This window comes from Phlebotomus papatasi, chromosome 1, assembly GCF_024763615.1.
Source record: "Phlebotomus papatasi isolate M1 chromosome 1, Ppap_2.1, whole genome shotgun sequence".
Taxonomy (NCBI): domain Eukaryota; kingdom Metazoa; phylum Arthropoda; class Insecta; order Diptera; family Psychodidae; genus Phlebotomus; species Phlebotomus papatasi.
The window spans coordinates 81809710-81834657 of NC_077222.1; the positions used below are offsets into that span (position 1 = coordinate 81809710).

A 24948-nucleotide genomic window follows, 5' to 3' on the forward strand; every position below is an offset into this window, starting at 1 on the left:
TTCGGTTGATTACAAAAACATTGGAACGCATTAGTACACAATGAAACACATTTATAGTCACGTATCAAAATATGTATATACATACAATTACACCTCGGCATCTAAGATTTGGATTTATGCGTAATATTAAAAAAATATATATTTCGACTTAAATACAATATCCGCATAGTAAAGACGTCATGATTCCGAAAAGGTGCATGACACATTGTGTATTATACTGCCTAATTTTATTTGATTTTACATGCTAGACTGTAAACGATATCAAAATAAAAATAACTACAAGGCTGTTGGGCGATACAAAAATTAATTTTGATTTTGTAAACATATTTTTGGTCCTTTTTCAAGATTGCGTTGTTTAAAACTGACCTAGTTCAACTCGTCCTATTTACTCAAAAACGCAGTTAAAGACTTATGGATTATGCTCAGCGCACAATAATTTTTGTTTGTAAATGTTTTCAAAACTTCCTTTGAGAGTGAGCGAGATGACTAGATCTAGATCACAATCGCTCTCATTGAAATGTCAAAAATAAGTTTACAAAACAAAAGTTATTGTACGTTGGCATGGATTACTATATTCCTGGATAGTAGGTATGGAGATTTTCGTGTCTCATAGTAGTGCAAACAAACCAAATAAAACTGCACCCAGGGGGTGGATTATGTAAAAATCGTGAACGTTCACTGGTGAATCGTTCACAACTGCTAGAAAAGTGATTATGAATGAGTGAGTGAATCAGTTGCGGTGAAAAACTGCTAAAGTGAATTCGAAGACGTCAAAATTCATTGTTTTTGTTTAGTGGTCGTGTAGTTTTTCACAAATTTTCTAAGTTTTCCGCGATATTTTAGCAAAAATGGAGTGAAATTGGCGTTAAAATAATACAAAATGTGTACAAACCTGAGACCAGCGTCTTTTAACGTGAGTGAGAAATTTTGTCAATCTTTTCGATTTGTCTGAAAGTGAATACTCTATACGTGCCACGAAAACAGTGTTTCGATAAATTATATTTTGGCAATTTTTTTGCGTTAAATGCTTTATAAACTCAATGATTTCGAGTCACATTATAGTTATGTGCAAAAGCCTTACTTCCGGTTCTACAATGTATTTTTCGTCCTAAAAATTGCATTCACTTCCAGTTTCACTCCATCAAATGATGGTAAAAAACCTAACCTCAAAAAACTGAGTGAAGTGAATCGTTCACCGCCTTCATAATCACATTTTAGCGTTTCACTAGTGAAATGTTCATTTTGATCTGTCAAGTGAATCATTCACCGGGTTCACTTACTTACATAATCCACCCCCAGGAATATAGAAATCCGTAGCGTTGGGCATTATACCCAGCGCATAATACTACTTGATTTGTATATATTATTTTGAAATTTCAATGAGAGTGAGTGAGATCTAAATCTAGTTATCTCGCTCACTCTTCCAGACTGTTTCGAAAACATTTTTACGAAACAAAAGTTAATGTGCGTTGGGCATTAATGTCGTACTCACTCAACGACTCCTTCACACAGGTACATATACAGGGGCCGTTGACTCACTGTAGCTTTTGTAGACATGTTTTTGATGTTGCCTATGGGAGTGAGTGAGATGACTATAACCACATTTCACCCTCTCGCTCAAATACCAAACACATGTTTACAAAACAAAGCCTATTTTGCATTGCTCATAATGCCTAGCGCACAATAACTTGTTTTGTAAATATGTTTGCGAAATTCTCTGTGAGAATAAGGCGGACAACTTGATCTTGGTCTCACTCATACTTCTATTGAAATGTAAAAAACAAGTTTACAATGCAAAACTTATTGTGCGTTTGGTGTAAAAGCCAATGAATAACGACTTGTGCAAATATGTTTTTGACATTGTGAGAGTTAATGAAATCTAGATCTAAACATTTCGCTCATATTCATTGGCAATTTTGAAGAAATGTTTACAAAACAAAGTTGGATATATTGCCCCACATATATTTATTTAATAAAAAACTTTAAAGTGTTTAATTGTTCTAACAAACTATTGAAGACAAAAAAGTAATTTATTATTTTTATGATATGCTAATTTTTTTTTATTGGCATTAAAATGTTTTTCATTACAACATTTTACTGAATTAAAATTCGCGCGTTTTATTTCAGTTAGGGTGGAGTCTACACTTATGGATGTTATACACCTATGGACAGCGTGCAAGAATCTTAAGTTCTTACGTAAAACAGATTTCGAAAAGTTATAAAATTATTAGTTTATGATGTAATTAACATTTTTTTTTACTTTTCGAAACCTGTTTAATGTAATAACTCAAGATTTTTGTGTTGTCCATAAGTGTGTATAACATCCATAAGTGTAGACTCAACCCTATAGCAATGTTCGTAATCCGGGACTTTTGTTTTTTTATGTTTACCAAATTTTTAGAAAATCCTCAATTCTAATTGTTAAATTTTGATTTCATCGAGCTCAAACAAGTATAATTGTGGAGCTCAGAGGCAAAATGACACATATCCTATGGCTAAAGCATAGGATGTGTGTCATTTTGCCTCTGAGCTCCACAATTTAATATTCTAAATTTCTTCTGGACATTCATAGGACTTATTTTGAAATTAAAAGACGTTTTTTAGATTAAAAAGAAAGTATACAAATTACATAATAATAATAATAATAAAATAACCGTGGCAAAACATTCTATAACACTGGTGAAAATGAAAGGATGTCCGGGGATTCTTTGAAAGTAACCCTGTTTTGACACTTACACTATGCAACACGGTTTTTGTCTCAGAGGTCTCACATGATACGTTTGATCACTGAGTGAGTGAGAGAAATCCGAAATAGTTGAAGTAACATTCCGGAAATGTTAATTTTACTCTGCAGTACTGATCCGAAATCGGTGTAAATATTACCCTTTTTAGATGTATTAGGGGTTAAAGTTACCCTTTTTCATGTTAATTTTACCCTTAATAAGGTGTAAAATTAACATTAAAAAATGTTGATATATTTTTACACCTAAAAAGTGTTAAAGTTCTGAGGAAAAAATGTTAATCGCACCCTCTTTTTTTCTCAGTGATAGAGTCGAGTCTCCTGATTAAGAATATGGTTTTGGTTTTGCTCAATCACATCTCAATTTTTTTAAATCAATACTTTTATATTCTTTTCTGCATTGCCTAAAATTATCCTTTATATCTCAGGTTCTAGGGAACAGAACATAAAAGTGTGGGTCCGTTGAAAAGGGTCATTAGTTGTGCTTTAATTTTGATAATTACAAAAAACTTTGCAAAACCACTCCTTTAGGGTGTAAAATTGGGCTGTCTCTAAAAGTTACCTAAAATTGTCTTATAGAGTGAGGTTGTAAAAACTGGTATGAAATAAATCAAACAAAATATTAAAAATCCATTGACACCAGACGATAGGCAACATTTAGGACTACAATTTTGTTCATCTGAGACATTGCGCTCCGATCACTCTAAATGCTTCATTTGTTGGTTTTTGTCATTTTCTAAAAATATGAAATACCTATTTTAGAGTAAATTCACTAAAGATAACTCAGAAAGTATCTTTTAAAATTTAAAACTTACGTGAAACATACATAAATGTTGAGATTCTTCTTTAAATCGATCGGTGGACCATCAACATTATTTTCATTTACATCCCATGATCCTATATCTATCAATCCGATATCGTTCCGAATAATTAAGTGCAATTCACATCATTTTAGTGCATTTGTATTAGTACACTAAATGCAATTTCAGGTTACCTACTAAAAAGGCTGAGAATCCAGGAAGAATGTTTTTATGATACGTTTTTTTATCTATGTCAGATACGACAAACGCATATAGAGTAAAGTATTAAATTTACCCCATTTTGGTAAATAAATAAGCATTTTGTATATTTGTGTATTATAAAAATAAGTTCTTGAAATTCTCTCATGTTTCTGCAGAATGTAATAAAATGCATTTATCTCTAGTCTTTCCCATATTAATCACGAAACAACGATAAGTCATAGTGAATGGAGTATCTTGGGGATTACTTTTCAATTACGTTTCTTATCTTGCACACAAGTGGGCAGGAATCGTAATTTCCATGTTGCACAGTGGGTGAAAAACACGGTGAGATGTGAATTAACATCAATTTTGTCTAATGGGCAAAAGCCCTGAGTATTGATGATACTCACGTTGAAGGTCACTTGAGGTGGAATCTCTATTACATTTTATCTGTGTTGCGAATATCACGACTTGTTAGCCCTCCAGGTGCAACTGATGGCAATTTTGGGCAAAACTTCACCCTGTCCGTTGATGAATATTTAATCTATTTTCTTGTGTGCCACAAATCGAAAACAGGCGATCATGGTGGTGAATATAAAAGGAGAAGCAAAAAAAAAAGATAGTGAATTGGATTGGAATTCTCTGAATTCCTCCAGCTGCTTGTCATTGGGATGATTTTTTTTTTATTGTTCATTGAAGTCTTTTTCTCTTTTCTGATATACAAATAAGATATATATAGAGAGGGACGTGGATAAAGTGGAGAACAAAAAGAAATCCTCAAGGTATCTCTCTCTTTCGATTAGTACCTGATCTTTAATTACATTGCTGCTGCTGACTGACGCGAATGGCCAACAAAGGTATTTTATAATTCTCTCTCTTTCTCACACTCTCTTTGTCCCTTTGGCATAGAAAATACGGATAAAAAGGTGAAGAGAAAAAATGTTTAAAAGAAGACGGAGAGAGAACTTTGAGACTCTTGTATTCTTCCACTTGCCCTCCGAGACCTCTTAGCGTCCTTTTCTCAATCATTTTCAACTTCTCACTCTTTCGCAGTGGACGCAAATCTGGGGTCTCTATCGATCTCCTAGCACCCGGTCGATTGAAGAGAGAGAGACAGGTTGATTGAATCTCGAGAACATAAGAGTTTTGTATGAAATTGAGTGGAATTCCAGTCACACATTCTTCACCATTCAAATTTATGGATAGGTTTTGAAAGCTTATAAAACCTGCGATTCGTATGATTAGCTATGCATATGTCCCTACAGAATTCAGGTTTTATTTCGTGCAATATGTGATCATGCCCTACAAAAAATTGCTCATTAGATATATAGGGGCACAACTCAACCGCAAGTTAACTTTCGGTGAAACAACCTATTGCTTTACTGTAGAGAAAACAGCACATAAATAATACAGAAATAAGAAAAAAACAGTTTTTCAGACAAAATTGTTGGAGTAACATCAAATATTTTTTGATACTTCAAAGCATTACTAAAAGGACTAAAAGATACTTTAAATTAATTATCTATTGGCCATAGTTGCACTCCTGTAGTCTGAAGTACGATTTGATTCTCTCTTATCAGGATGTTCTACTTTGATGAATCTTGGAAAGTATCATTGCATGCGTATTAAGATTGTGATCTTAGAACTAGAGTTGAAGAGAACTGATGGGTGGTCTGATACTTCATAGTTGAAATAGGATCTATAGGAGGCCCGTAATACTTCTAGAAACTGTCGAGATTAGTGTGAAATTTCACTGAAACCCTTGAGTTAATTTGAAACTTTAACTTAAGCTTAAGCATTGAAAACTTACTTTATTTAAATATATTTATAACCTCTATATACTATAAAAACTTATATCGTGTTTATAGTTTAATTCTATCAAAATTTCCTCAATATTGTCAAATATGGACATAATTTTTTCTAATGTGTAGAGACCATTACAGTCGAAGTAATTATCACTTTTGCTGTTTTGGAAAACAGACAATTCTATTTAATGTCTTTGGATTCCATATTTTTTCAAGATTCACGTTTAATTTCGTAACAATTGCTTGCAATACTTTGAACAGCTGTTTATTCTGCAACAAAGTTAAATTTAAATATATTTTCACCTCTTGTTTGCTTGACTGTTCTAAGCATATCCGTATTTATAATATTTATATATATATATATGAAATGATTACAGTTTATAAGCAGATATTTATTTTTTAATTTATCATGTGAAACAGATGTGTCAAAAAAAAAATTCTTCCTGACGAGAACATTTCATCATGTTAGATCTTTTGAACGACTATAGTATCGAATAATTCATGATTTCCATTTTAAACCCTAAAAGTTTTTTTTTAATTTTAAGAGAAATATGTATTGTATTGGGAATTTTCTGAAAAATTTTCGAAAATTATTTAAAAATAGTTTTGGTACCGTAGATGCGGATGACTTTGTCCTCCGTAGGTGACTTTGACCCCATCCTGTTCGTAAGCTTTTCTTTAATTCTAGCACTTAATGATGGTCTTTACCGATCCGATATACCATGCCTAATCGGTGAGGACCATTCTTAAACATTGAAGTTTTTGATTTCCGTGGAATCAAGTGCAGTGAAGCTCACTGCATGCAATCTGAACACCTTTAACCAACCCCAGAAAAATTCCTGGGGATCTAAAGGGGATTCGAACCCGGGACATTAGCATCATAGAAGAGCGAGTATTCTATCACTTGACCCATTGATTGCCCCTCAAATTACAACCTCTTTTAAATTCACCATCATACCAGCATTCTGTTGGTCCTTGAGTTTTTTGTAAATAGTGGCTTATTCAATCTTTAAGTTTACTATTTTTTTTCACTTGTGTTCGGTTGTCCTTAGTCCTTATTTTATAAAATTTTCACACTTCAATTTTTTGTATTCATGTTTTTAACTTTCTGTCACACAATTTTTGGCTTTAACGCACATCTTTGAAGTATTCTCAAGACTCTTGAATCATTTCGTGGCAAATGAACAAGACCCTTTCCGTATGACTTACTCCTCCCTCTTTGGTTGAAATAAAATTCGTTATATTGTGAAAAGTTTAGTCAAGTGTGTCAATTGCTTTATTCCTGGAGTTTAAAAACTTTGAAGATCAGTGCCCGAAAACAAATTTTTACTTCTCGTTTCGCCCGCGTGGTGGCTGAAATATTTCCTGTTGGAATTTCGAAGTGTCTCGAGTGTTAGTCTCCACTTTGTTGTGAGGAAAAACAAAGCAATGACGCTCAAAATATTCTTGTTCCATTAAAATTCCTCTAATAAAATTACTGAGTACAGTACCCGCTCTCTAATCCGGATCGCCGTAATCCGGACGAGTTATCGACGGTTACATTTAAATCATTTTGAAGTTATGTATGCACGAGTATTCAGCAATGAAAATGAATTATCCTGTGATGTTTTTGTATAATAAATGAAGTATAATAGCATAGAATTCTCTAATTATGTCTTTTTAAACTTCTTTAAAACTTTTATTCTAATTCTAAAAAAAACATTGTATTAAATTTTCGAGACGTTGAACAAATTTAAAAAATTCATCCGGATTACGAAGCGGACATCTGTCATATTGTCTCCCAATCATCCGGATTACGAAGCGAGCACTGTATTATTTTTAACAGCTTCTTTATGTGATATTTTACAAATTTTCCCTACCTTGTGCGAAAATTTATGGCGCTGGCACACCATTTCAATTGAGTGAAATTCAATCGATTGAAATTCTACCTCTTACTCTTTCAAACTTAAATTTAGATGTGGCTGTTGCTTTCTGCCAATTGAAAATTGAAATTTCAATTTCATTTTCAATTTTCGTTTGACAAAAAGAGACAACAATATCTGATTTTAAGTTTAAAAGAGTAAGAGGTAAAATTTCAATCGATTGAATTTCACTCAATTTAAAAGGTGTGCCAGCGCCATTAATTTTAAAATTGAAATTTTAATTTTAATTTTAATTTTTTGAACACCAACGATATTTTATGCAAATAAAGCTTCCTTTACCTTTTATCCAAGACACTATTGGAGAATCAAACTCCAGCTGTGAATGGAGAGGATCATACCATTCACAGCTAGGGTTTGGCTAAGAGATAAGACATTTCGAAATTTCGAAAAAAAAATTTCGAAAGCCGAAGAAAAAACATTTTTGCTTTTCTTTGCATCTGGGTGGTTGCTAACGCACTTCTTGTTCGAATTTCGAAGTGTCTCGACTATCAATGTGTCTGAGGTTTCTTTTAGTTTTGAAGAAAAACAAAATAACGACACTCATAATATTCCTGTTCCATTACATTTCCCAACCTTTTGCGGAAGTTTTGTTGTAAATTCGATATTGGGCAAATAGGATTCCATTTACTTTTTAGCCAAGACACTATTGGAGAATCAAACTCCAGCTGTAAATGAACAGAATCGTTTTTGTTTCATATCCAATGTTAGAAAACAGAATCTGTAATGCGTCTCAGCTAAATAATTTTAACTTGGACACATGACAAAGAATAGGCACTGGAAAAACCAAATTCAATTTGATTAAGTAAAATACAAGAGTTGTGAATTCTTATAAAATGTTCACAACTCAATAACATAACAACTGAAAACGCGCGCGAGAAAGAGAGAGAATGGCGACAAAACCTGATCGCGAGCCTCAATAGCTTCAATAATTTTTATATGTAGATATTTTTCTCTCCTTTCCTCTTCCTAGGCACAAACTGCCACGATTGAAATGTATAATACATTATATTTTCATTATATAAGAATTTCCATAGTGCTGGTAAGACTACTAAAAAAAAACTGATGGTACAGAAACGAGAGGGATTAACATTTTTATAGATGTTTTTTTCCAAACTTATTTTAGCGATCTTCTAACCTTCTGTCCTTTTCTATTTCTTCCAGACACATCGTACGAGAAAGCTTGTCGTCGGGGATCAGCTCCAGCCACGCCGATTCTCAATCAGAAACAACCTGAAGCACCAACATCCAGATTTACAAATTTCTTCTCTAAAAGGTAAAAGACACCATCTACGGGTATTGTGTGTTTTTTTTCTCTGTCGTTCCTGCCACATTGAGGGACAATCCAATTTATATTTACAAGATAGTCAATTAATTCAAGAAATATCTCAAGAATCTCTTTTCTCGAGCACGATTCACTTGTCGATGCGGGGTTCAAAGTGAAAGTAAAATTTATTTATCACACTGATTTCCTCATCGACGATGCACGAGATGTTATTTAAATGCATTTTAAACTTCTCATAAACAACACCTATAATATTCATTAAGGTGAATTATGAAATCATCTTATGGAGTGTGGTCATTTAAGAATTCCACCTGCAGTGAATGACGGTTCAGAAAACCCTTTTGTAATTAATAATTTAATTTTTTTTTTAGATCCTTCAGAGCGAACCCGCTGAAACGTACAAAATCCGTGACGAAATTGGAGCGCGCTAAGAGGGGCCCAGGTGGGCTAAGAGGATCACGATCACATGAGAGTCTCCTTTCCAGTCACGCTGTGATGTCAACAATTGATCTCTCCTGCACGGGAGCCGTTGGGGTGGCTCCAGTTCATCAATCTGGTAAGTTTAACTTCGCATTTTGATAGATTTAGGGTAAGTGTGCCAAATTTCGGCATAGTTGCATATAAGAACCGAAGTCCTAAGTTTGAAATGCAATATTTTTAATTCATATTGATATTTCTTGTTACTTCCTTTTCGGGAGGGTTGTGTGGAACCTTGAAAACTAGTTTATCATCATTGTTTTCTTTAAATCACTTTCTAAAATATTGAAAAATTAATAATAATATGGATATTGCTTTGGGTAGTATTCCGGCCACTTTGAGTGAAATTCCGGCCACCTTCTGTGACGCAACGGATAGAAAATTTCAAAACGTCAAGCGGAACGAGTTTAATATTTAGTTTAATACGTTTATATGACCCACAAGCCCTGAGATCTTCCGTGTAATTTGTCCTGAAGACCTGAAGAGTAGCATCTCAAATTTACGCGCAGATTCCCGTAACAATTTGCCCTTCCTGGGAGGGAATTCTGTAACTCGATGAACGCTTCACTAGTGAACGATTCACTAGTGAAAGGTTCACGGGCTTCTCTTCACGACTGCTAGAAAAGTTATTCTGTAACTTTGCGTGAAGCAGAGAGGGGAAATGTGTTGAAATTTTATTAAATTTAAGATTTTCATCAATATTTGAACTAAATAACAATGGAAAACATTAGAATTGAGTATTAGAAATGATGTAGTGCTGTTTTTCAAGCTGAGTATGAAAAAAAATTTCATTGGCTTCACCGAGTGATAACATCATCTTCACTGAAAAATTGACAAGTGAAAAACATAACCTAAAAGTGATCCCTTCACGTGAAGCTATCGCAAGTTACAGAATCTCTTTTGTGATCACTTTAGTGAAGCGTTCACCAATTTTGACAGGTGATCAATTCACAGGGTTACAGAATTCCCCCCCTGAACTCTTCCAAGGCTTTTTCCGCATCATCTTTTTCATAGAAGCGATGGCTTTTTTCTATTGACATTGTAGAACTCAGAAATTGAAGAAAAAAAAAACATAAAATGAATGAGAAATTTAGGAAAGCAAAAGATGTGGCCGGAATAGGCAACACTGCCTCATCGGAGGGACGCTCACAAAGTATATACTTTTTACGCGAAATACAGGATCCAGCTGGGAAATTTTACCCGAAATATAAAGATTGATTCACTATTAACATAAACAGAAACAATCTTTAATGAAAACTAATCAATTTTCATGAAAAACACCGAAGGAAAACCTCTTGCACTTCACCACAAATCGTAAGACTGCTAGAAACACAATCGATCTGTCACATTTTTTGTAAGACTCTTTCCACACTGAGTTTTTACAACGCAATTTAAATTCAAATTATACCTAAAATTTAACGGTCTTTGTGTTAATACATCCTAAAATGAATAAATATTTAAAAACAAAATGAATTCATTGAATATTCGAAGATAACAGAGGGTAAGTGTGCCAAATTCCGGCCAGCTTGCAATTTCGGCCACCTTTTTCTTCCTCGAATATCAATGAACTTTTAGATTTTACGTACTCTAGAGATTATACAATGCAAAAGAATAACAAAAAATGTAGGTTCGACAAACGAGATAACGTGAAAAAGATATTGGAAGAATTCCCGAAGGGCAAGGAACTATGAGAATGAAGGTGGCCGAAATAGGGCACCAAAGCTATGTCTATATTTTTATTCATTTTAAAATGTATTAAGAATGATTTTAGAGTGAATAAAGACGGTAAACTCTTTACAAGGTTCCAAGCAACACTCTTACAAAAGAAAGAATAAAAAAATCAATTTGTATTTAAAATATTACATTTCAAACTTGAGACTTTGACGCTTGCATGCAACTATGCCGAAATTTGGCACACTTACCCTACATAATTTTAATTAATTTATTTCCATGGCCGAAATTAGAAGCTGGCCGAAATTTGGCACACTACCCTACCTCGTTTTACGGTCATCCCGAAAAAAAAAACACGGCCATAGCACTTGAAGATCATGGTTACTCATTCATGCCTATCTTATCAGAATATATGTTTTATTTCGTATTTCCGATAACTTATCTACTATTTTAATCCTTTGTTTGGGTCTTTTTCTATGCATTCGTTTCTCCAGCAATTTAATTTCTTTCATTGGCCACATCCAAAATTTATTCATAGAACTCTTTTCAAATGGTTCTTTTTCGTCCATAAATGCTAATGCCCCAGAAAAGTTAATTTATTCCGATTGTATGTGTTTGGAATGCATCCCGAATAGCTTCCAGATATATATTTTATTAAATGATTTCGTTAGAATTTCATCAAAATTTATGACCATCGCTATCATCTTTTAAATTCGAATAGAACATTATTTTTATTTCTACCATTCATTATTATTTCTTTTTCTTCTATTCAGAAACTTTTCAATATAACTCTATGTCTAGTCTATTCAGTAAAAGAATGTTATGAAATGGTCTCAATAGAATTAGATCTCTTCCTAAAGCAAAAACAGATAAAAATTCATTAAATTTTTAAATGATTCATAGAAGTGATTAGGATTAGTGGGAAAAATTAATTGACTTTCTTCATCTTTTAGAGATGTAGATTAGTAAGTTTTCCGCTTTTTCAAATATGTAGAACACCTTTACCAAAAATATAAATTTAAATGAGAAAGAAAAATATAAACTTTCTATGGAGAAAGTTAGTCAAAAAAAAATTAATATTTGGTAATAAAAAATTATGAAATAGTGTTTTTGTTATCTTGTATCGAGTCACAGAAAAGTTGAAATCGCCTTTTTTCCCCCAATAACCTGTTGCTATTGGTATTACAGAAGGCATGATTGTCCAATTTTTATAAAGAAACTTTTCACTATTTTCCCATATACATTTTTGTATAACATAAATCTCACGTAAAGGAAGTTAAATAATAAAAATTTTCTGTTAAATGTATTATTCGTTTCTCACGAAATATCAATCATTAATTGACTAGGAGAAAAAAATAACCTGCCAATCCGTGAGTGAAGCATTCAGGATGCAGTGTTATCGCTCAAAAATCAGGAAGTCCAGATGTTTTTGGTATTTATTAGTTTCTCAAGAAGAAAAAAAAACTGAAGTTGAAGAACCGACCTGATAGATGAAATAGAAGTCCATAACAAAAAACCATTCCGTTTTCTTTCATTGGGGCTACAAAAAAACATCCCAGTCTTGATCATGCATGACGAACAAAGTCACGAACACCCTCTAATTTCCCCTCGATGGTGCCTTATTCCCTTTTTTTTTGGTCTTCCAGTCCTGGGACGAAGGCATTGCTTCCAGGTGCGTGGTGGACCACGTGGTGAGCGATACTACAGCTGTGGAAGTCGCCAGGAAAGAGATCTATGGATCTACAGTTTGCGTAAGTCAATAGCACCCAATGCTGACCACACACGACGCACGGACAACTCACTGAAGATGTGGGTGTACGAAGCCAAAGGTCTGCCACCAAAGAAGAAGTACTTCTGCGAGATTAACCTCGATAAGACGCTGTATGGGCGCACATCGGTGAAGCTCAAGGGAGACCTCCTCTTCTGGGGCGAGTATTTTGACTTTCCCGACATACCAGACATCAATCTTATCACAGTTAATGTTTTCCGTGAGGGTGAACGGAAGAAGAAACGGGATAAACATACATACGTAGGCTGCGTCAAAATTCCCATACACGAGATAACCGCAAGGATGTTCTGTGAGGATTGGTATCCCATAATTTCGGACAAAGTGGACAGTTTTGGCAGAAATTCTGTTAAGGATGGCTTTCCCACGCTACGGATAAAGTGTCGCTTTCAGAGTATCGATATTCTCCCACTTGAAATCTATGGAGATTTCCTGACATATCTCAAGGAGCACTACAAGAAAGTTTGCGAGATTCTCGAGCCAGTGATTGGTGTCAAAGCAAAGGAAGATATCGGTCAGGCTTTGGTTCTTCTGATGCATTCACAGGGAATGGCGGGTGCTTTCCTCACAGATGTCGTAGCCCTGGATTTGCTTCGTGTTGGCGATCAGAGGCTCACATTTAGAGGAAATTCACTCGCCACCAAGAGTATGGAGGCCTTCCTTAAGCTCACCGGTGAGCAGTACCTGCAAGACACACTCTCAGCCCCAATTGCGGAGATCATTTCCAGCGACAGGGACTGCGAGGTGGACCCCTCAAAAGCTACCGGAAGTCTATCGCGACAACAACAGGCGCTGAGGAATGCTGTGAGAGTTGCATGGACAAGCATCGCAGACTCGCATAAGTAAGTAAATTCTGATAATCTTGATGTAAAAATCAGGCTGAACGAAGCTTCTAATAACAATTAGAAAATTATATTTTTGTGTTCAAAAGGATTATTTCTATTATTCGCCAAAACACACTTTTAACTCCTTTTTAGAGAGTATCGAATTTTCGGTTTCAAAAATGATAATAGAATAATGCCCTAGACAGACTTACAACTTAATCCGATAGTTAAGCCATAATAGGTTTAAATCTCATGTAAACCTAGCTCATCTTGAGATTTGGATTGTTAAAACTTGAGTAGTCTTCGGTATTGAAAAATAGACAAATCTGTGATAAGCTCAGATAACGTTATAGTAACTGAGATCCTTTTCAAGCAATAAGTTCGATTGTGAATTGAGCTGTGTGAGTAAAAAATAGCGTGGAAATTATTTTGTTCGATCCGTTCGACGCAATTCTTCGTACCCAAAACTTTCACAAATTGCAATCATTCCTAGATTATCTGAAAAGAATTTTGATTTTCATAAGCACATCCTAGGTTCATTCAAATAGATTACTGAGTGATACTTTAAACAAAAGTGAGACTTTTAGATTTTTGTTTTAATAATAATACCGAGACTTATGGAGTTTACATAGAAATATGGATTAATATTCTTGCGTCATGCCCTAGACACACTTACGACTAAAGTCCAGAAACGACTAAGCTCGTTCATAGCCAAGTCAGTTCCTGACACACTACAAACGAGGCTTAACATTTTCTGGCACTCACAAAACATTCATGGGTTTTTATGCAGATATTTCTACTAAAATGTACCAGTATACTTTTGAAAATAAAACTACTTTTAAATTTGCTTCAGAATTCACGTATAACAACAAGAATTATTCATTAGAATCGCTAAAATTGGCTTAAGTCGCGAGTTAGCTTCCACCTCACAAATAATTGTAATTAACAATATTTTGGACGTGTACTGAAACATGAATTTACAAATAGTTTCATTTTCAAAGGAGATTAGTGCATTTAAGTAGAAATATCTGCATAAAAACCCACGAAAGTTATGTTTTGTGGATACCAGTGAATGCTAAGCCTCGTTTGTACTGCGTCAGGAACTGACTTAGCTATGAACGAGCTTAGGCGTTTGTGGACTTTAGTCGTAAGTGTGTCTAGGCAGTGTCTAGGGCATTACCTACATTGAAAAAGTATTAGGTGAGATTCTTAACAATCTCACCACCTACTATAATCCTAACAAAATTTCATGTCGTCCGATCGAGCTCAAATTTGGCCAAAATGTGTTTCAGCACTTCCTGATCACGAATATATATGTGGCTAATTTACGTTCCCGGCCGGCCGGCCGCTCTTTGGAGCTTAATAGCTCCTAAACTAAAAAAGATATCGACTTGCGGTTTTCGGCAAAGGTTATATATCGGGTGAAAATTGCAACTTGGTGCATTGACCCCCCACCCCCCACCCCTCCTTCCGCCATTTTGAAGACCCCCCTTTTTTTGTTTTCTCAATAGTTCCGCCCCTATGGCATCGAGCGGGCTCAAATTTTAGTATGTTATAGCTGGGCCTTAGAGCTTTCCATCAATACCAAACTTAAGGTCCCCTGACCCCCCAGACCCGAGCTATAAGGGTCCAAAAAAAATTTCTTAAAATGGCCATAACTCCGGTTCTAATTGTCAGAATTTAAAAAGTGAGGGCTTTTTGGAAAGCTCTCGTGAAATGCCACTTCCCCTTCTAACATCGCAAGTTCATAAAACCACCGCTAGGGGCGCTATTATTAAAAAGAAAATTTTTAAATCTTATAAGTTAAATAACTCAAAAATTCCATTGTGCATCGGGCTGAAATTTTAGTATGTTGTAGCCGTTGATTATACCTATCAAACAAAAAAAACCTTAAGTCGATCCATAACCCCTGACCCGAGCTATAAGGGGTCAAAGTTCGAACATTGACCGGCCTCTATCTCCGGTTCTAATTAACATATCGACCTAAATTTTACCTTTTGGGTTTCGTCTCGATGAGCACTTTCAGATGGAAGTTCAAAAAGTCACCACAGGTGGCGCTGTGATAGCGTCAAAATTCATCGAAATTCAAAGTCACTTTTCTCAAAAACGGCATTGTGCAAGTTAATGAAATTTTAGTATGTTGTAGTCCAGTCTAGGACGTTTCCAAAATGGTGCGTATGCGCTCTGTGGTTTCAATAGAACCGGAGATATGAGGGGTCAAAGTTCACAAAATTCAAAAAATCATATCTCCGGTTCTATGTGACCGATTTTGATGAATGAGGGCTTAAACGAAAGATCTCACCAAATGCTACAACTTTCTAGAACATTTGAACTTTGTGGGACCAACACCAGGGGCGCCACAGTCGAAAAACCAATTTCAATATCACATAACCTCAATTATCTCGACTGTCGCTGAACCGATTTTGATGATTACTTCGACATAATTGTAGAGGACATTTGTCTCTACATTTCGTCCATACATCATTTTCCGCTCAGACTACGCTATCACTTCGGTTTTGCCGTTTAAGTGTGAAAAAATTGATTTTTCTCATAATAACGCTTTGAAATCACTCAGATGCCAATTTGACTGCCTCTACTCCACCAAGACACTTAAAATAGGGTTTTAAATGGAAAGTCCCACAAAATACAACAATTCCTTGATATAGTTGAAGTTCAACAAATGACTACTTGGGGAACTCTGGATGAAAAAACGAGTTAAGAAACAAAAAACCTCGCTTATCTTGGCTTCTGAGTAATCGATGAGATCATGTTCTATAGGAAAATTATAGAGTACATTCTGGTCTACATTTCACCCATATATCACTTTTCTGTCACTCCATCCAAATCTTTGATATTTTGGTTTAAATACAAAATTTGTATAATTTCACGAATTTGATTCAAGATAACTGAATGGCGTTTCCCAACTTCAGCTCTAAATCGAATTTGCATGCACTCCGAGTTAGCTCACGTTAAGAATCTCACCTACATAAGCCGGTTAGGATTATCTGTCCCTTTTGTAAAATTGTTCGTAAATGTTTGTGAATTTCTATTGGGGACCCACAAAAAAGTTTATGGGGTAAAAGCATATTTTGTTCTTTTACAAACATTTGATCGTAGATTTTTGTTTGTATAGCAAATATTTACGAACAAATGACAGAAATTTACGAACATTTTTTGTGTGTTTACGAACATTTACGAACAAATGTTTGTAAAAGTACAAAAAATGCTCGTAAAATGATCATTTTTTGGAGAAAGTGCAAACTTCTACGAATTTGTTTGTGGGTTATATGATTTTCGAGTATTTCATTAATCCCCAATAGGATTTTTACTAACAATTTTACATTTTTTTTCTTCCCAAAGTCAAAGTAACATGCTATTTCTGGGATATGTTTCAATGACCTTTTGACGCGTGGAATAATTCTGATCTTCTAATAGAACATTGTTTCTTAATGATTTTCTTACCTGACGTATACAATTAGTTGTAAATTTATCGATATCCTTTAACACGTAAAAGAATTTGAATATATTAACAAATTCGATCATGTGAATAGTATTTAGGGACAGTGTTAAGAGAAGGAAAGAATGAGTTTCTTGAAATTTTCTGCATATGTTTTTACATATTTCTAGTGCTTAAATTAATTAGAAACTTTTTTAGAGTTTTTTTTAAGTGCATATTTTACGATGAAATATTGACTTTAACACGTTGTAAAGGATATTAAAAAAAATCCAAACACCATTTAAGTTCATCTAGAAGAGAATTTAATACTGCAGCCTTTATTTATGTAATTCCTTTTATAAGTTTTGTTTTCTTAATCTTAACCGCCAATTCGAAGGAATTGTCAAAATGAGAAGTGGAGAAAACACGCTTCAAATTTTTGGATGTTCTCCCGAACGCTTGCAAATCTGCTTGGCGCTCCTTCGCTTTCATCTCTGTATCTTCGGAAATAATTCAAATTAGTTTCTGAAATTTTTTATCGTATATTCTTAGATGGTTTATTTACCGATTAAAACAATAAAATAAATATAGACCACTTTTGAATTTTTAGTTCAGGCTTTAATATTGGATAAGACAGGCAAATAGTTCACTAGCTTTTGAAAATCGAACGAAATTGATCGTTATTTAGGATTTCGGATCTATCAGGAACTGGGCTAAACCTCCAGTCTGAAACCCAAATCCGTCTTAGATTCAGAGGGATAACTTAGATGCGAGTGACTTCGAATCCCCACCCTTTGTAAGCTTCTCTTTGATTCAAGCACTTAAGAATGGTATTTAGGCCATCCTTAAGCCCTAGAATTAAAGAAAAGCTTAAGATCAGGGGTATAATCACAGCATAACCATTGGAAAGATTAGCATAATCATCCAATGTGCAAGTATACACAAAAACCCTCAACATTTGATTTTTTAGGGTAAGTGTGCCAAATTCCGGCCACCTTTTTTGTTCCTCGAATTTCCATGAATTTTTAGTTTTTACATACTCTAGAGATTATACAATGCAAAAGAATAACAAAAAATGTAGCTTAGACAAACGAGCTGACGTGAAAAAGGCATTGGAAGAATTCCTGAAGGGCAAGGAACTATGAGAATGAAGGTGGCCGAAATAGGGCACCAAAGCTAAGTACATTTTTATTCATTTTAAAATGTATTAAGAATGATTTTAGAGTAAATAAAGACGATAAACTGTCTACAAGGCTCTAAGCAACACTCCTTAAGATGAAGGAATAAAAAAAATCAATTTCTATTAAAGATATTACATTTCAAACTTGAGACTTTGGCGCTTGCATGAAACTATGCCGAAATTTGGCACACTTACTCTACATATTTCGTATGATATTTTGTCATTAATATTACTATGTCCACCTTTCCAAAAGTTTTTGTCCAACTTTCCAAAATTTTGTCCATCTTTTCAAAATGTGTTATTTTTTAATTTGATGGAATATTCCAATTAATTGGTTGAAATATCTATTAAAAACTGATAAGATTCTGTTAGAATATTATGTATATCCTTCGATTTTCACTACGGACTTAATAATATTTCACAAATTATGTAAAAAAATCAAACAAAACACTTTGATATTTTGCTAGGAACTTCCATAAGAAACAGAGAAAATGAAAAGTAACGTGTCAAAGTTATGAATATCACGCATGAAATACATTTTTAAATTCTTCTTGCAAGTCACTCTTCGATTGTTTAATAACGACTTTTGTATTTTTAACTTCTCAAATAATCTTAAAATTAGGTTTAATCCTTTAAGGACGATTGGAACACCAGTGTCCCATAAAGAAAATAATTTTTCCTGACTACCTAAAGTTATTTTTTTCTTATGTCTGTACATAATTGTAAAGTTGAAGGTTGAAGGAATCTAGAATATTTTTTGCAAGTCTCTAGCTATTTGCTATGTAGTAAATATTTAAGCTCAAAAATGGCGAATTTTTAAATTCTCAAATTCATAATTAATTTTATTTATTTTTTATATTTCTAATTTTTTTTAAGCAAAACCCTTTTGACAATAAAAACTACAATACTGATACGTAATATTTTTCATTAAAGCGAAAAATATTATTTATTGGTATTGTCAGAAAAATTACTTAAATTTTTGGGCTATTTTTGTCCCTATCGTTCATAGAAGCACAAAATACACCGAATCAGATTCTGTTGGACTTTCCAAGGTTAGATGTAAGACTTATCATTGATTATGTTTCTCATTTTCTATTTTTATTGTTTTTCTATTTTCTATTGTTGATTTTCAGTGCATAAAAAGTGTCTCGTCGTTTAAGTGTTAATAATCTTTTTATCGAAGATTGAAATATTTAATTGATTTATTATCAAGTTTTTAGGGAGGTGTCTCACATTCCGCACTGATTCGTCCAACTTTCCAAACTGTCTCGCTTTTTAGACTTTTTACCCTAATGTAGTTACAGGGATCTAAAGATCGCAGGTGGAAATTGCACAATTATTATATTATAGGTAACTGTTAACTAGTGATTCCAAATACCCGGGTATTTTGAAGTTGCCGGGTACCCGGTTCCCCTGAGATCCGTACCCGGGTACCCGGGTAGGAACCGGTTCCAACTATGAATTTTCGAAAATATTTTTAACTGTGAAAAAATAAGTCTTTTAGTGTTTGAGGGCATAAAGGGGGGGTTCAGGCAATCTCTTTCTTGTAGAGAATTGTAGTTTATATGCCAAACTAACTTAAAATCTAATAAATAGGTATAGAAAATTTTCAATTGAGATTTGTATTGATTACACAAGAAAAAAATGGCATATAAATTATAGAGTACCATTAAAATAGTGACATCTTTTTATGGCTGGATAATTATTTTTTTTTAAGTTTTCCGACTACAAAAGACCAAATAATAAGATTTTGTTGCAGAATAGAAATTAATTGAAGAAAATAAATTCAATCAGTATCATGTTTTTATTTTATTTTACTTTATTATTATTATAATAATGTTTAAGTACTGAAAGCGCATTCAGCACTTCATCGCTCATTCTGTTCCGAATTTTGGTACAAAATTTGGATGAAGTGCTGAATGCCCTTTCTGATTCAACACTAGTCGGGGGGACTGTAAGAAGTGCTTGATACAGCCCTTCTAATAATTTCCCCCGACGTCCCTCCTTTTTGAAAATGTAAATTTCTTCCTTTATTTTTTTTCCAAAGGAATTTCTTTTTTCTTCTCTCTGCAAACTTTTTCGCGAAATTTGATTCATATTGAAGTAAAGAAGTCTCAACAAATTCGATTACAGAAATTGATGATAAGATGGTTATATTTTCCACACAGAAATATCATTTAATTTTATTTAATTTTTTGTGATCAGTGTATGTATTAAAATATATTAAAAGTTTATTATAAAATTGGATAGCAAAATGCTGAAAACTACACAGTAATAATTCCTGGATAAGCTGGAAGTACACTGCTGGCAATAATCATAGCTCTACTTTTTCATACTGGAAAAACTTTGAAAAAAATTTTTTTTTAGAAAAAAATAAAAAAATCATTTGAAGGTATTTTCATACCGATATGAAAAATTGCCAATCGAATTTCATACCGTTAGAACTGTGAATATTGTAATAGAATCTTTATCAAAATGGCGATTTTCGGGTGGCAATAATTATAGCTCCACTCAATAAATTTGGCTCCAGGGTATTTATTTTCAATCAGTGAAGGTAAATATCTTTTAGTAATTAAATTAATAACTAGATTAACCTAATTAGAATCATTTTTATAAAGTTTTTCATGAATTTTGCTGAAATTTTGTAAGGAAAATGTGCAATGAACAAAAATAAGGGATTAGTTAAGGTCTTGAAAGGGATGGAAATTGACAACCAAAAAATTTCCATAAAAATGACAAGATCCTATCACCTTTCATCCGAATTTGTCCATATAGCCGACATATATGCATTTTAAACCACTCCCCCAGGGCTAAAAATCTTCTTTTGTTAGAGGCAAAAGTGTGCAAATTTCCGTGTTACAGTCGAAAAAATCAAGTGTTCTACCGAAATTTGATGTAAAACAATGCTGACTGCTTAGTCTCATCATGTCTTGTTGATTCTGCCCCAAACCAGAATTCTAAGTAACTAAGGTGGTCTTCAGAATACTGAAATAAAAAATTATCAAAAAGAAGCTTATTGCAGTTTGATGAATAGAAAGTGTTTTTCGTCATTTAAGTGGTTTAAAATTATTTTTTCAGACAGAAAACAAGTTCAGACAAGACCTATCAATTTTTTTATTTAAAAAAATAATTTTGTACCACTTAAATGACGAAAAACACTTTCTATTCATCAAACTGCAATAAGCTTCTTTTTGATAATTTTTTATTTCAGTATTCTGAAGACCACCTTAGTTACTTAGAATTCTGGTTTGGGGCAGAATCAATAAGACATGATGAGACTAAGCAGTCAGCATTGTTTTACATCAAATTTCGGTAGAACACTTGTTTTTTTCGACTGTAACACGGAAATTTGCACACTTTTGCCTCTAACAAAAGAAGATTTTTAGCCCTGGGAGTGGTTTAAAATGCATATACACTAACGGCCAAAACATTAAGCTTAAATACACGTGATTTGGACTGGGAAAACGCTGTAATATCCAGTTCTATTGACTGAAATAGTTTCATATATAAACCTAAGAACAGTTTTAAACAAGATTTGAGAAAATACATGAGCTACAAAATTTATAATTTGAGGATCAGTCAAAAATTAGCTTTTTGGAAAAAATGCAAAAGTAGCCCCACATTGTAAAACTGATCTAATCTTTTAATAATCATTTAATATAAGCTAAATACTATTAGTAAATATTATTAAGAGTCAGAAAAACTGAAAATAATACCGAGGGAATATTTTTGGTACGGATTGTGGTCGGTTTCCGGTGTGATGTGTTCTGAAAGGGGTTTCTTCTTTGAATATTGAAATCTTCAGCCCATATTCTACTTTTTCATAATTTAATAATTATTGCCACCCGAAAATCGCCATTATGATAAAGATTCTATTACAATATTCACAGTTCTAACGGTATGAAATTCGATTGGCAATTTTTCATATCGGTATGAAAATACCTTCAAATGATTTTTTTATTTTTTTCTAAAAAAAAATTTTTTTCAAAGTTTTTCCAGTATGAAAAAGTAGAGCTATGATTATTGCCAGTAGTGTACTTCCAATATAAATTGAAAATTCCTAGGGTTTCTTTTGGAACATTCAATTTAATTTTTCTAAAAAAAAAACGGTTCCAGAATCGCTTCCAGAACCGGTTCCAGAACCGGTTCCATGGCTAGGAACCGGTTCCAATACCCGTGGAAAAATCTGGCGGGTACCCGGGTCGGGTACCCGGTTCTGGAATCACTACTGTTAACCTGTGGACAGTCCCCTGATCCGCTAAAAAAGAGATGGTATCCTTAAGAAAAAAATGTTAGTAAAAGCGCTTACAAGAGTTATTAGATCATTAGCCAAGTTATTTGAGAAGTTTTTCGCTTCTTCATGCATATTTTCAACCAATTTCTTTTAAGAACAATTTTTATCAAAAGACTGAAGTTATGATTCTTTCGAAAATATCTTAAGTGATTCTTTTTTTTTCAGAGCACATAAGATTTTTTTAGTCAAAATACTAAAATTCCATTTAACTGTTCTTTCAGACACTTCCCACCTCAGCTCCGGGAATGCTTTGCTACCTTTCGTGAGCGTCTGGAGATGCTAAATCGTGAAGATATGGCAGACAATCTCATCAGTGCGTCAATTTTCCTGCGCTTCCTGTGTCCAGCAATTCTATCGCCAAGTCTCTTTAACATTACCAATGAGCTGCCATCGGCACGAGCAACGAGGAATCTCACACTTGTGGCCAAAACCCTTCAGACTCTGGCTAATTTCACACGGTTCCAGGCCAAAGAAGGCTTCATGGAATTCCTCAATGATTTCCTTGAGCAGGAGGCGACCCGTATGAAAGAGTTTCTGCATCTCATCTCCACACGAACTGATCAACCTGCCCAGGAAACCATCCTCGATTGGACAGGATATATTGATCAGGGAAAGCAATTGTCCATTCTGTATACTTTGCTGTCTGAGAGTATTGCTAAGTTGTCGAGTGCTAGGCAACAGGAATTGCATCATTTGATGCTGATAATGGAGAAAATCACGAAAGCTAAGGAAGTGACGGTATTTGCACAGCAACCTGGAGGGAATCAGGAGAATTTGGGCAATGTGCAGAATGTTCAGTGCAAGACAAATGATAGGGGTATCATTCGGGGTGTTCTTACACCGAATTCTCTGGAGAAGAATATTTTCCGGTACAATGATCCTACGTGTTCACCTTTCTTGAATAGCCCACATCAATCCAATGGACTTCAACACTCCCAATCGACTTCTAGTATCTCCTCGGCTCCGGTCCTGCATCAAAGTGTTGTCATTCCAGCTTCAATACAACACCACATTGCCAATTCGACCGATCGTCTGCATCAGCAGCAGCAGCAACAAGCAAATTCCCCTGCACGATCACACAAAGCTCCAGCTGCTCCGACAGCCTTCTACTATGCACCCAAAGTTATTGGAGGACAGCAGAAGGACACCAAAGACTTTATCAGTAGCAGTTTCAGGGCCAATACATTGCCCAGGAACAATATTATCATCAATACCAATGGGAATCATCAAAATGTAAGTACATGAGCTCCCCATTGCAAAAAAAATGTATTTTTTTGTTTTTCTTTAAAGAACTTAGGACATGATTTTATATTACGAAAAAAATGCTTTACAGAATTCAATCTTAAAGACAAAAAGAACAATTTATTGAGATTAAGTACACCCGTACTTGATGCTCTCGCTCTCTCTCTCTGATACCCATTCACGAGGGCACGAGATGCACTTTCACTTGCCACTATTGCACAAGTCTGTGTTGCATTCAGTGCAGGATTGACGATCATTCTTGGCCACATATTTGCAATCGCCCAGAACGGCGCATCTTCTCACGACAATCAGACGATTGCTGTCTGCAAAGTCAAGAATAACATGACTGTTTTATTCCCCTTTAATTCCCTTATTCATTCTAACATTTACTGCAATTGCTCAGCAGAAAGATTAACTTTCACGATCTCATGCCCTTTTAGTCAAATCTCTTTTATTTTTCCACTACAAAAAGTCCCGAAAAAATCAAAAATACGCATAAAATTCGTGTTTTTCCACTAAAATTTTTAAAGTAGAATTTTCTATCGAGAACTTTTACTCGTTTTCCGCATTTTCCCATCCCACAATTTTCATCTCGTGGAAAGTCTATGAAGCCAACAACGAACAATTTGTTTATTTTCATTCACGGAAGGTGTCTATTTTTGTCTTAATTTCCGTTAGAAGACTTCGACTCAACGAATGATTTTTCACTCTTCAGAAATGCAAACATTTTTTTTAAATTCACACTTTCCCTCTAAGTCCTACCGTCTCCCAATTGAATTTTACCTGATATAGAAACAATCCGGACACATCGAAGGGTGATGGGATTGATGCCATAAATGAAATCCGTACAAGTAAGAATTTTTGTAGTATTTCTCTCTTCAATGCAGTCAGAATCATAATGTGAACTACACATGTAGCACTGTAATCCTTATTTTGAAGTTTTATATTCCCCGCAAATAATGAAAATAAAAAAAATATGGAAGAAAACAAGAAATTTCAGTATACAAATTGCACAGGAAGTTTAGAAAGGAAATTATTAATAATTTTATACCACTTGTTAGTGCCAAAGTTAGCCACAGAGACACTATGAAGAGTATTAATCGCATTGTTTCACTGTAAATTTACTATTTGGTCTAATATTTTTTTTTTGTTGTTTAAATCTGCTGCCTAGTACTACTTCCTCCCTCTGAACTCACTTTTTTACCTTCCTATCGTGCTACAGGAGAGGACTCGAATGAGAGAAGAGTCAATGAGATAATTCCCGCGCAATGGAGAGCCATAAGAGTGT

The 24948-nt window shown here is 34.2% G+C and overlaps 2 protein-coding genes across 10 annotated transcripts in view; one reads left to right on the forward strand and one right to left on the reverse strand.

Moving 5' to 3' along the window:
* Window positions 1-24948, forward strand: part of LOC129810352 (ras GTPase-activating protein raskol) — a 130294-nt gene that overhangs the window by 86964 nt on the left and 18382 nt on the right. For all 9 annotated transcript variants that reach the window (XM_055860770.1, XM_055860768.1, XM_055860771.1 and 6 more), the window contains 4 exons: window positions 8630-8741; window positions 9122-9306; window positions 12545-13526; window positions 22640-23651. In XM_055860770.1, the coding sequence (XP_055716745.1) occupies window positions 8630-8741; window positions 9122-9306; window positions 12545-13526; window positions 22640-23651 (2291 nt within the window). The remainder of the gene's footprint in view (window positions 1-8629; window positions 8742-9121; window positions 9307-12544; window positions 13527-22639; window positions 23652-24948) is intronic.
* On the reverse strand, window positions 23668-24914 carry LOC129810354 (uncharacterized). Its single transcript, XM_055860777.1, has 3 exons — window positions 24712-24914; window positions 24444-24587; window positions 23668-23983 (listed from the first exon to the last, which is right to left on the reverse strand). The coding sequence occupies exons 1-3, from the start codon at window positions 24764-24766 to the stop codon at window positions 23862-23864; spliced, it is 321 nt and encodes a 106-aa protein (XP_055716752.1). The 5' UTR covers window positions 24767-24914; the 3' UTR covers window positions 23668-23861.